The 13,488-nt window shown below is 37.8% G+C and overlaps 1 protein-coding gene across 5 annotated transcripts in view; it reads right to left on the bottom strand.

Moving 5' to 3' along the window:
• Nucleotides 1-13,488, bottom strand: part of ARHGAP6 (Rho GTPase activating protein 6) — a 310,649-nt gene that overhangs the window by 21,549 nt on the left and 275,612 nt on the right. For all 5 annotated transcript variants that reach the window (XM_071562475.1, XM_071562829.1, XM_071562561.1 and 2 more), the window contains exons 4-7: nucleotides 10,871-11,127; nucleotides 5,802-5,997; nucleotides 2,675-2,730; nucleotides 42-192 (exon numbers count right to left, since the gene is read on the bottom strand). In XM_071562475.1, coding sequence (XP_071418576.1) covers nucleotides 42-192; nucleotides 2,675-2,730; nucleotides 5,802-5,997; nucleotides 10,871-11,127 — 660 coding nt within the window. The remainder of the gene's footprint in view (nucleotides 1-41; nucleotides 193-2,674; nucleotides 2,731-5,801; nucleotides 5,998-10,870; nucleotides 11,128-13,488) is intronic.

Raw genomic sequence — 13,488 nt, 5'->3', positions numbered from 1 at the left:
AGCTTTTGAAAATTGGTAAATCAAGATCCTGTAGAGCTCACAGAGAGTGTTGATGAAAGGTGTATAAAGTTCTCTGGTAAGAAGTGGGTCAGGCATGTCACGCAGAAACTCCTTTAACAAAGCAGCAACATCATGAATACTGTGCTCTTCATCTAATATGACATCTATGCCTCGGTCAAACTCTTCACGTAACTGGAAAAGATCATGACAGAAAAACCACAGTAACTTATTGTCCCAGTTAGTACATCCCATTCTTTTAAGAAGTAGATTTACTCATTTTCACTTCTGAGATTGATTTGACTGGTTTTTGCTAAGGTCAGAGATACAATTCATGTGTAATTGCTGCTTATTTCGTAATCCACAACTTAAGGTTTGGGCTGTAATAAAATGCAATGTTTTCTTTCCTGCTTATATATGACACACTTCCATGAAAAACTGTACCCCAGTAATTATAATTTTTGCAGAAATACCAAGATTGATATCTTGGCAGAAACCAGGGAGAATAAGGAAAATTCCAAGAAAGGCTTTCTTTTATCACCTACTGCATTATCCCTAGAACCAGAAAGACTAAATTGCATTTCATAACATTTACAATTTTGTACAAAAACATTAATAATAAGATGTTAATATCCACTAAACTCACATTTCTCTTGCATTTAAGACTCTATGTAAGAATAGGCAGGAGGCAGACAGGTTCACTAAGACATCACAGCATTCAAGCCTTCTTAATTTACTTATATTCACAAGTGATCATCATTATGGACTTAAACACAAGCTAATACCACTACAAGGTATTGCTACTATTTCTCAGCTATGGTCCTCAGACAAATTCTATAAAATTCAAAGCCATCATGCTTCCCAAAGGCAGAAGAAAGCTCTCTCCCACATCCAAGATACTTTATGGAAAGGCCTGCTCTTCTGGAAACATTTCCCAGCACCAAGAGCAGAATACCTTCCACAGGCTGACAGCTCCACCTTTTACCCTCACTTCATTTTGAAAATAGTCATGATGTTTTAAAACTATTTCCTAGAAAAAAATCATACCATTGCCTACACCTCACTGAACATGAAGGAGGAAGTTTGTAATAGATGCACTTGTTCTAGATTTTCTCATCCTGCTCACCAACCAAAAACCCTGCTGGCACATGCACTTAGTTACTTACTTATGTATTTACTGCAACAAGCTACAGTTGAAACAGGACATTTTCTAACTGGGAAAGGAACGAAAACAAAAATATGCTTACTTTCTACACAAAGAAAACTAATGAACAGCTGCAAAAGCACACGAAAATCTGAGTGCTGGGTTTGGCTTTCCATGGTTCAGAAAATGAGCGGAATTTTAATTGAATCCAGACTTCCCCACGTGTTCATGTTGACAGCATTTATTATTGTAATCGCAAGGGCCAAGCTGATGCTTCCTTGTTGTTTAATGAAATTATCAGTTTATGTAGTTCAATAAATTAGTCATGTAATAGAAAACATAGATACCAAATCTCTTTATTTCCTCAAGTTTTGAAAACACAAGAAACACTGGTGAAAGTCATTGATGTTCCAAGTAAAGCTTGGTTTACATGTAAGCAGTAAAAGCTCTCTGTTTTTTCCCACAGGGTATGATGCATTTGTACTAATCCCTAAATGGTAATATATGTTTTGACATTGAAGCTTGTGAGGCAACTTCAATACTTTATCTAGTTCAGTGTTGATCTAACAAGTGCCTCTGCAGATCATGAATGTTTTTAGCTTAGTGTTACACCAGCCACTCAACAATACAAACTGTTAGAGAAAAAGCAACAAATCAGAAGGCTACACTGTCCTATCAGCCAAAATCAATTCAGTTTAGCTATTCAAGGTAACTTCATAGAGCAACAAAGCATTACATGGTGTAGTTTTTGCCATAAAGTACTTCTGGGATCAGATGCAGTTCAGCTTTCCTTTGTAGGTTTTTTTCTTTCTGTTTGACATTTTTGGTCTTATACTTCCTGGGAGGGGTATTTGCCTGTAACTTTTTATCCCTTCCTTAATCATCACACAAACATTAATCACTATTTCCTACTGCTCCAATTCAATGTGTATTCCCAACTTTTGCAATAACAATGCAGTATCTAGGGATGAGGTCACTCCCACTTCTGACTTTGCCTCTGGAACCTAATTGTACATCAACTTTGCTTTTTCATAATTTGGCTGAGACTAAGACTTGGAAGGGCTTGCTCTGACCTTCAAGTTTAGTAGGGGTAAAAGAAAGGTGGTATGTAGGAGCAGCAATCTGAGGGTCAAAGAGATTGTCCTGTAACTTGCATGTTTTCTCATACTGTGAGTTTTCAAAAGATTTACAGTTTGAGTTTACTTTGGGAGCTTCAGCTGTTTCTGAGATGAAACAAACAGCCAAGACTTTTTTTTTCCCTGCAGTGTAACCTTTGGAAAATTTCATCATTGTAGTCTAGTTGGATCTCCAACCCTGTGCTACTTTTGCAGAGCAAAACATACAGACTATTAATCTGCTGAGAACCTGACAAGGATACTGGAAATGCCCCATTATGAGCCATCAAAAAACAAGTCACTGACCTAGAAAGCCTGAATTTCATCACATGCTGGATGGGGAGGAAATCACAACAAAAGGAATCAGATTTGTTTGCATCATAGCTGATGAAGCAAAACCATATCCATATCCACTCACCTGTCGTACTCTCTTTTTTGAGCTTCCAACTCTGAATATTCCTACTGTCTGGAGACCTGCAAGTGTAACACATTATAGAACTGTTTTATTGTTACATTTTCTCCTGAAGATTCCATTGAATCAAAGCAATCTGAGCTTTGTATATACTTAAAAGAATCAAAGAAAAGTAACGTATTTCTCTACAAACTTGTATTTACCATGCTGAGGCAAGACTCAGTTGTGATTAGGAAACCATCCACTCCGTTTTTTAAGTACCTCACCTAATCTGTAAAATAGCATCTCTGTGATATTTCTTGTGATGCCATTTTGGTAGTGCCACCGCTGCTGCATGAGGAACAGAGGAATGCAGAGAGTGAGGCACTACTTAAGCTTTGGAGGTGGCACTTCCAGGACTGTCATTCAAGGAAACAGGTTATAAAATAACTAAGTATGTGAGCACTGAGCTGTGTCTTTGGATACAGGAAGCAGTTGGTGTTTGGGGTTATTCACTGGCTTTACAGTGCCTGTCAAACCAAAGTTCAGAGTTTCATTCAAAGGGACATAAACAGGGTGTTCAGGTAGACTGAGAGGGAAGAACTCCACAAGGGAGTTGTGTGCAATTCATAGGGTAGGAACAGCTATTGTATAGAGGGAAAACTATAAAGAAACCTTGTTGTACTTCAGGCAAAGTGCAGAACCTTCATCTAGCCCTGTCGATGCTACCATGAGTATCAAACAAACAACATGGTTATCAAATGGACAACTTTGCAGACTAGACCCAAAATATTTGAAAGGAAAGGCCACCCTAGAGGTGACATGGCCTTTAGCAATGGTAATGTGAGTGGAAATTTTAGAGCCTTAAGGAGCTGTGAACACAATACAATTTTACACAGCTATACATTTTTGCAAAAAGGATGAAATTATCTATAAGCTTCAAAGTTTATGATCTAACAACAGCTGCAGCACTCATCTCTACTGACATACAAGAGATGTAAAATAACCTTGCAAAACAAATGCCTTTTGACAGCCATGAGGCTACACTTGTACTCAAAGAGATGTGTCACTTTGCAATGGTGTTTGGAGTTGAAGGTTTTCATCAGAGAAATTCAGATAGGACTCTGCTTTCTAGTTTTTAGTCTTAACATCAATACCTCTCTTCAGATCTTCTGTCTTTGGTTAACAGAAAATTACACTGATGGACTACCATTTAGTAAATCCAGGGACATTGGCAGGGAATCACCTGAGATGGAGATACACTCACGGGCAAAACCCACAGGGAGGTTAACCAGTTCCTGCACAAACATACAGTATTAGCTGTACACTCCAAGTCTATAGGGAGTCAGGTGTTTACATCTCTGGGACATGATGCCAGGAAAAACAAGTAAGGTGAACAAGGACAGGGGCTTTTAGGCTAAAAATAAAATAATTTTTTGCAATATGATGTTCAAAATTATCATTTAAAGCATTCATCAGAAACCACTGGCGGTTTGTTGCTGAAAAATCAGCCTAAAGGCTTTATTCTTACAGGTAAGTATTTTCAGAATCAGAAACTTGGTTCATCTTATAGCCTGGAATGATGTTGCTACAGGATTGCTGCTAGAAATGGAAGCTCTCTATGATCCCAGTAAGCAAACAGTAGTGTCTGTCTTCTGCAATCTTTAAATTTCTCTAAGTCCTTCAGTCTCAGAGTCTGTCTTGTGGACAGCAGATTAAATTGAAAAATGAACAAAATCAGTATTTGCCCAAATTGTATCATATTATTGTGTTAGGGGGTACTATAGTGCACTTTTAGACAATGCACAATAACCTATCATAAATCTCCTTTAAAAGAAAACTTCAATGTAAAGCAAATATTTTAGTAAAGAGTGTTGTATAGAAAAGAATCTTTGTTATGAGAATGGATTAAAAAATTTATCACAGATGATCAAGTGACATAAAATCACAGTATCCAAATGATACTCAGCTGGATGGGTTTTTTGGCTGACTCAATACTTTTACGTTCTCCAAACTCAGCTTGCCTTTGCCCAAAGGGATGGAAGTCATTCATCTCAAACTTAATCATCTCATACTAATTTGTCAGCCATGGAATCTAATCTCTGTAAAAGACTGACTATCTTTTGCAGTGTTCCTTGATGTATTTGTAAGCAATACAGTATTAAATTATAAATTGTGAAAGATCAGCATTGTTTAAATTACAGTCCCTCATCTGCAAAAGCCTTTCATTCAGAGTCAGTAAATAATTTCTTTCTGGTGACATTAGGCATCAAATGCATCATTTGGTGTTGCAGTCACCATAATTTTATGGGTTTTTTATTATCTGACCATGTGATAACTCTGTCTTGCTGTGTCCAAGTTATTCCAATTCTCATTAAAAAACTTGACAAGACTAAGATACTTGGGTAGAGACAGTGAACAGATACCTTAGTTGACCATTGTTTCTGCATTACATAAAACTGTGGGAGGTTCATGTCTGGACAACCATGAAGACATGAGAAGAATATTGGCAGGATTCTGTAATTCCCTTTAGAGAAAGCAGGCCTGAGACTAAGGCTGGTCAGGAGAAATCAAGCCAGACAAACTGTGCAGTCAGCCTTCAAGCCTTGTAGTGAACAGGAAAAAGCTTCTTGAAGCTTAATATATATTTAGCATGGGATTTTTCTTTTTTTCTGAGTCTCTGTCTTCAAATATCAAGTCTTGCACTGTAGTATAAACAGTTCATTTAGCTCTCACATCATTAAGATTCACTGGTTGTGAAGAATGACTCCAGAGTGATTGGCACATTTCAGACTTTTATTCTCCAGGTACAAGTAAACATGTGATGTGTGAAGAACCCATCCCACAGAGCTCAGCAGCTCAGTATAAGATGAGTGACCTCCAAGAAATATCTGTATCCACATGTTCTATGGGCCAGCTTGCAAGCTTGTAGCACAGAGCCTTAGTTTGGGAAGTTACGATCTAAGCATGAGACAAGCAAGTCTCATAATATAAGTGAGATTATCTTTAGCAAGAGGCAAAACAGGAGGGAAAGTGTCTAACTTTCAAAGATGTCCTTGTAATTGGAAGCATATACTTGCTTCTTAAAATAGGCATTTATTTATATTACAGCAAAAATACATATGCCATTCCTGGCAACACAAAATATTCTTACCATGCTTTTCCAAGTGTTGGCAGCAACTATCTACAAGCCGGGGAACCTGCCTGTAAATAGGGTTCAGGCTTAGTTTCTTATCTCTTGCCTTTTCTTTTTTGCTCTGGGCTTCTGCTGGCAAAGACAGCTGTAGAGCCTCCAACAATCGTGACTGGTTGTCGTCAAGATCTGTAATAGAGTCCACAGACATCGCGCCCTGTAAAATACACACACATGAATGATCAGTATGGCTGGAGAAATCTAAACGTCACAGGACCTCAGCTAACAAAGACTGTGCACCTGCATTTTAAACACATTAGTGTAAAAATACAATTTGCTACCAAGTTTTTATAAATTAATGAAGTTATAATACTCGTGTAATGGATGAGAAAATCTCAATGGTACCAATGCTATTCTTACCATATTACAAGGAATACAAATTAAGATATTGGAAAAACTAAATGCTTTCCACTCATACGCCACATTTTTTACTGTGATAAGCCTGCACATACAGCAGGACAAGGATGAATCCTTGTCTGTGTGTGCATATCAGCAGTACCATGTTTAAGTGCATGGAGATACACACACATTTTTAAACCTGATTCCTTACTTCTGTAGCTTGGACCATTGCATCAGTGAAACTCATGCAAAGAGATTTACAATCACACACAGTTAAGAGTTAATATCACAAATACAACTGTGGAGAGTTTTGAAATAATCCCACATTTTCACAGAACAAAGACACAACAGAGAAGTAGAGGGGTAATATTTTTTAGATAATTCTACTGCATGAATCTTAGTAATTTAAAATCATTAAAATTCCAGTGAAAGCTTTGAATGCTGTGTTTAGATTACAGCAAGGCACAGAAGTTCAAGCAATCTGTAAAGGATAAAAGCAGCAAAAGCAGCAGAAGATTTATGGCATGTTTCAATGTTCACACTTGAAAAACAAAAATTTTATTTTCAAACCACAAGATTACTGTCATTTCAAAATGACCATTTTCCTCAATTGTTATTAAACTTATCAGACAGAAACATTTTAGGGGCCATCTGGGTTTACAAATAATAAAACAAAAAGACATTTTTGGGGGTTTATTCAGACTAAAGATGTGTTGTAAATTTTTTTCTTTCTTTCCAAAACAAAGCACAAATTTTACCATAACATAAAATGTACTGTACAGGGATCAAATGTGTCACTCTAAGATACAATGAAGAAAATGTAAATTTCTACTCAAAACTTTGTTAACAACTATAGTTTCTTAAAAGCATGCTGTTCTGCTGACAGGTTTTTTATAGACTGCTAGTCAGATCTTCATGTGTATTAAATGAGAACATTATAACAGCCTACAAGGGAATTTCAAGCTCTAGAAGTATTTTCGTCCATCAGCCTAGCCAATGAACTTTACAAAGATTTCTAGCTCATAGGCAACTCATAAAAAGTCCACTGAAACTTCATATTCATTAAATATTTCTAGCTTGTAATGTCTTTTCAAAAAAAGTATTTAACTTATCAGGTATAATTCTATTTCTTGTAACTCATGGAAGATGTGTAAATAAAGGGCAGTGAAGTTTTAAATTTATTTTTTTAACCCACATTTCTATAAACAATTACTAGACCCTTTAGAATGCAACTTTTGACCTTTATTTCTGATGTCTCTCAGAAGTACATCTGCTTGATTCCCTTTACCATTTCCTGCCAAAAGGAAACAAAAACAAACAAACAAACAAAACCCTCAAACGAAACAAGGACCTCTGGCTATGATCCATGTGTGTAAAATTCCAAACGAATGATTTTTTGATATTGTTTGTAGGAGTTTGGTATTCCAGACATCAAATTAGTCGATTGACAATGAAAATCCTAACACCACCCTCACTGCTGCTGCTCCCAGGCAGGTCCTGTATGACATGTGCCCTCCTTTGCAGGCCTTTACTGGTCTGCAAAGCATTCTCATCTCATGAATCATTATTATCACAGAGTCACTTAAGTCGGATTCAGGCCCCTAAAATAGATGTAAATACAGTCAGTTCACCGTTGTCCTTGGGCATTTTATCAAAGATGTGGATTAACTGGAGCTGGCTTTAAGAAGAGTGACCTCAAGTTCAGTGACTGAAGTACAGCACTGCTTGGCAATACCAAGTCCAGGCCAGCTTGGATTTTAAACAACAAAGTGCACATGGAAATATTCCATGGATCCAGCTCAAACTCAGCTGGACTGATTAGTTTGGGCTCAGACAGAACTATAGGACTGGAGGAGAAGACTGTGCCCACCACTGCCCACTGCCCACTACTCCAGGATTAGTACCATGTACACAGTGATACTTCGACTGCAGTGCCCAGCTACCTAAGAACATTAAAGGTCCATTTACTAGGCATTACCTGTGCTCATAATGGATACTAGTCCCTGCTCCCCCAAGACAAATCTAAATAAACTGGGCAAGTCTTAAGCTAAGCAAACAAAACACGAAGGAAAGTAGAGTTTAAAGAGGAGGTGGAAAGAGTAAAAAAAAAAAAATCAAGGCTGGAGGAATAGGTGTGGAATGAAGGTCAGATGAAGCTTCTCTTTACCATTTTACTTTTTAAGGGTTTTAAAAAGCTTTACTCTTTTGAAAAGATGAGCAACAGTAGATAGTATGCATGGGATCCACTTTAATTCCATATATTATGCTATTTCAGTAGTAAAGCAGTATGACTGAACTCCTGATACTTAAATAAATTCTGGCTGCATTATATATATTAAGTATTAACAGTGAGACAGAATATTCTCTATAATAAGCACAGGGCCTTGATGATAACCAGGGTCTCGGCTTCCAATGGCTGGGCAAAAAGGCTACAAAGAAAATGCATCAACAGTGATTTCTGTGAAGCCCTTGCAAGAACCACAGCTCTGCAGCCAGCACTACCTTCTATCTCTTACTGAAAATCTTAGCTGAGTGTTTGAAGACTTACTGGAATACACAAAAGTGAATGGTACAGTGATAAACAATCCCTCCAATCTGAGTTTAACAGGACTGCGCTCCAGGTATCTGTGCAGCATTTCTGTGATAAACCGATTCTATCAGTTGCATGTCCTAATTAATAATTTTTAAAATTTTTTTGTAAGCATTTGTCTTGCTACACTTGAAAATAAACAGTGCAATAGTGCTCAAGAGATAGAAGATAAGCGCAAGCCTTCTTACCATTCCCTAAAAATACCTAGGGGAGAGGAGTAAGTACCCTGATAAGCAGAATCATAAAGGACAAAGACAGACAAGATATGGGACATGAGATGACATTAATGTTAAATAATTCATGAAATACATTACCTGAGGTTCATTCCCTACAGAAAATCAGAAAATGACAGCTCTCTCCTTGTCACACTGCCCATCTTAGTCTACTCTTAATTCTCTGTAGGTGAACCATGTGCTACTGCATCCTCATGGCTATGAAGTGAATGCTCCAATTCAACATTCTGAAAGCTGCAATCCTGGTATTAACAAAAACCCCACCTTCCCAGCCCTCTCCTTCAAAAAAACCCTCAAACCAAACAAACAAAAAAACCCCAACAAAAACAAAAAACAAACAACACAAAAAACTCACAAAAACCCGTAAAACATTTCAAAACTCTCCCCTGGCTTCTAGGAACTTGGTCCTGATGGAGCACTATCCTATGGATGTACCAAAGGATCCACATTCCTCCTGCTTGCTGTCTGGTCAAATATATGTCAGAGATCTTATCACACTTGGCGAAAAGAATAGCAGACAATCCATATCTGGACACATGAATTATCTTTCCCTCATATGGAAACAGGTTCTGAAGCCAATGGGTGTATACCATGAACTTCTATTTTTTGTCACTGACGCTGCTAAAGTCTGAAAGAAGTTCATGGGTTTCCTTTCACACTTAGTTGAAATGTACTTTGCACTTTGTGTGAACACAACTGTCTGTTCATTTGGTTTGCACAGACCAAGAAATGTGCATTAATTTGTATATAAGACTGCAAACATCATGCTTTCAGCTATGTGCAGACAGAATACAGACACTTCAGCTGGCAGCTCGAATGAACAGAGGCCCATGACTTGTATTCTATCTTCTGTTAATTTGCAATTTACTCCATTTCTACCCTTCGTAATAATCTGAAGAGCCCCACACAACATTTTCCTGAAGCAGGCTTTATCCTAAGGATGAAAGATGGTAAGATTCCTAAGAAATATTTTATTTTCCAGTCTCTTCTGATACCCCAAATTCTTGCTCAAGATTTCTTAAAAAGGGTTTTATTTAAAGTATTTCATTATGCTTTTTTTCCCTCTCCGTTCCATGTGCAATCAAAAAGTAAGAAGTTCTAGAACCTTCATTCCATGGCACCGAAGGAAAAAGATTTGCTACTATTACTGTAGTCCTGGAAAAGTTCAGAGAGCAAAACTGACTTACAAGGAACAGAATCATGCTAACAAATAGTCAACTAGGTACCTATCTTACAAGTAGATTAACATTCAACTGAAAACCACCATACTGTATTTGACTGTCAAAGATCTTCATAGCCTGTATGCAGAAACATCCTTCAAAGAGCCTGGTACAAATCTACTCCGACAACTTCTTACTTACCACTAAGGACATGATCAGAATTAGACCAGGAGGATTTTTATTAATATTAGGGTAGGATTAATAGTTAAGATTTACTACCATGTTCACAGAGCTAGTTTAACAGAAGTATATCTATAAATAGCAATCACATAGCTTTAGTCTTCCTGAGCTGAAAAAATTAGGTTGAAGACAGATGGAATTTGTTAAATCTAAAAGACTTAAAAGGAGATAGATAAAAGGAGTAAACAGGAAGACTTCTAGATAATCTCTCTTCCACTTTGCGATCTGTAACCAGATTTGCACACTCTATATGATCTTTTCCCACCAGCATCAGAGAAAGAAGATTCCCACTACAGTTAAGAGTTTTCTGATGCTGACCAGGCTGACTTCCACCTGAAAAAAAAACCCCACTATTTGAACACAACAGAAGAAATATTCCACAATCCAGAGACACAACAGGTCTTTTCCTGGTCCAGCTAGACCCTCTGGTCCTACTGTCATGCACCCCATCGTGATGGGTCTACTTACACGCCTCCTTGCTCGTGGCGCTGGCTCAGGTGTGTTAGGAGAAGTGGATTCATTTGGTGTTTCTGAGGTTGAGCTAAGAGATGAGTTACTGCTTGAAAGTTCTTTGTTCTGTCTTTTAGTTCCAAATGGCAAAAGAAAGGCCACAAAATCTGAAACATCTTTTTGCTCTTCTCTCTGAGAGTCTTGCTTGAGCTTGTAGGCCCGGTCATTAGCAATCACTTGGGACAAAGGCATTCCAAAAGCCTGTGGAATAAATTCTGCAACAACAACAACAACAACAACACTCTAATATTTACCGAACATCTGATATTTATTTAGCACAAAAAGAATTAACTGTTAAGCTGTTAAAAAGAAAAACAGTCTGAAGGCCTTTAAATATATACTAATTCCAATGAAGTACTGGACTGCATAACAATAATAAAAACAGTGCCAGGTAATTGTAGCCCATAGTATCTGGATCCTGTTTCTAGTTGCATCATGCAAGGTATACCACACAGACTCTTGGAAAATCACTTGGGAGCAGAACAAACTAAGATCTTAATTTCCACTGAAAATAAGTGAAGTTTGGCACTTCTGGTTACATCTAGATGGTGCAGAGAGACATCAGAAGCTGGTAGTATCATCCTGAGACTGAGAAGCTGAGCTAGACTGTGCCACATCTCTCTTTCATGTTTCACAGCCCTTCACCAGGCTTCTTTCTCATAAATGTTGTAGGGCACCAGAGTTAAGGGGTATTGGCATGCACAGGGGTTTCATTGCAGTTCAGGAGAGTATGCATCTACCTGTACAGAGAGCTTGCCTCCACTATTCAGACTAAGCTTTTAAGGATATGGTTTTAAATATACACAAGAAGTATACTATCTTAAATACTGGTAAGAGTAAACCTGTTTAATAGTGATCCATCAGTATAAAGGATCTTAGTAACAGTACAAAAATATATGTGGACGTATGGAAATACAGGAGAATAAATGTTTCTTTCAATTAACAAAAAGAACATAATCCCATCCCACATCAGTATAACTGTAATGTACAAAAGCAGCATATATTTCAGGTCTCAAAGTACAAGGTTTAAATATTTTACAAAATAGAAAAAATGTGTTACAGTGAATCAGCCAACAATTAACAATGAAATTCTAATTATTATGTTTCAAATCAGACCTATCTGAGATTAGCAGAACCAAAGCCACTGGGACAGACTTCCATCTAGAACTGTTTGTGCTCAAATGGAATGATAAAAGTAGCTATTGATGCTATTCATCCTGGTGAAAACGGGTGCAACTTCTACTAGGTTCCAGCTTCAGACCTACTTGCATCAGGAATAAACAGAGCACCAGAGATTAAAAACAATTTTTTTTAAGTATGGAAAAAGGAACCATAAAAAATAATTAAAGGCAAAGGTCCTCCTGGAATTTTAAGTCTGACTATGTCCTTGATGAAGTTTCAAATTTTATCTACATTTGCACTATCATTAAAATAAGATATTGAAAAGAATAGTTTATTTTATGAATCTTGAATGAGCTCACAACTAGACTATCACACTAAAGAAACAAGAGCCCATTATTCTGATTTAGTGAGAAACGTTTCTGCTCTTTAGAACTATGAAGTGTTAAGACACCAACTCACTTTGGTGGCCAGACAAAACTAAACCAGGAAGCAGAGCCTCATATATCAAGCAAGTTTGGAGGTGACCTGTGAGTACAATGACATCTAAAACCATCTGCATTTAATTTAGGACAAGAAAGAACATCATCACACGGATATCAAGGATTATAGGGATTGCCAGTTCCAGGAGCCCAGAGTTAGACTAGTCCCTCCCATACCTGGCAGAACATGTCTACAACATTATGAGAGTATTAATATTAAATTACTGCTCTGAATGATCTTCCCAATGAATATTTAAGATGACAAATTTGAAACGCACATATGCAACGCCTGCCCTTTTGGCTGTCTAACCGGGTGCTTTATTATACTCCCAGCACCCCTTTTTATTTGTCCTTCCACAACATTTCCTGAGAAAAGCCAGTGAACCAAACGAAATCCTGAACACAAAATATTTCTCTGGTTTGGATCAGAGCTGCTTGTGCTTCAGACTGGGAGAGGACAGCAGTACTTAGCTCATGTGATGCCCAACAGCATGCTGGTGCCACTGCTTTGACAACAACTAGGGCGAGATCAGCAGGAGACAAGATCTCAACACTGCTCTGTTAAAAGAATTTCATTAAAATTACCCTCTCCTGACTTCATTATGTTCAAACTGGTATTTGTTGGTAGGTGCTGCCCCTCCTTGTAAACTCTCAGGTGTGGGTTCCAGGTTTTTAATTGCTCTTGCTTAATGTAGCCCAGAGAAAAGACACTGAGCCTCTACTCCAGGATGCTCTGCTGTAGGCCTCCTCAGAGGACATGAACTGCTTCCCTGATTTCTCAATGTCTGGCAGAGATGGGGAACTGGATCAAAACCAGCTGGCTGATTTTTAGACTAAATACAGATGGAAGTGGTGCTGGCTGGCAGTAGTAATTACATTAAAGAGTTGGCAAACCCAGTACCTTTTTGCTCATTTGTTGAAATTAAGAAAATTAGTTGCCCCTTCCACAGACTCGCAACAGCCTCAAGCTCCCAC

The sequence above is a fragment of the Pithys albifrons genome, chromosome 1 (genome assembly GCF_047495875.1).
Source record: "Pithys albifrons albifrons isolate INPA30051 chromosome 1, PitAlb_v1, whole genome shotgun sequence".
NCBI classification, from domain to species: Eukaryota; Metazoa; Chordata; class Aves; order Passeriformes; family Thamnophilidae; genus Pithys; species Pithys albifrons.
The sequence above is the reverse complement of the archived record's forward strand: the minus strand, read 5'-3'. Positions and strand labels throughout refer to the sequence as shown.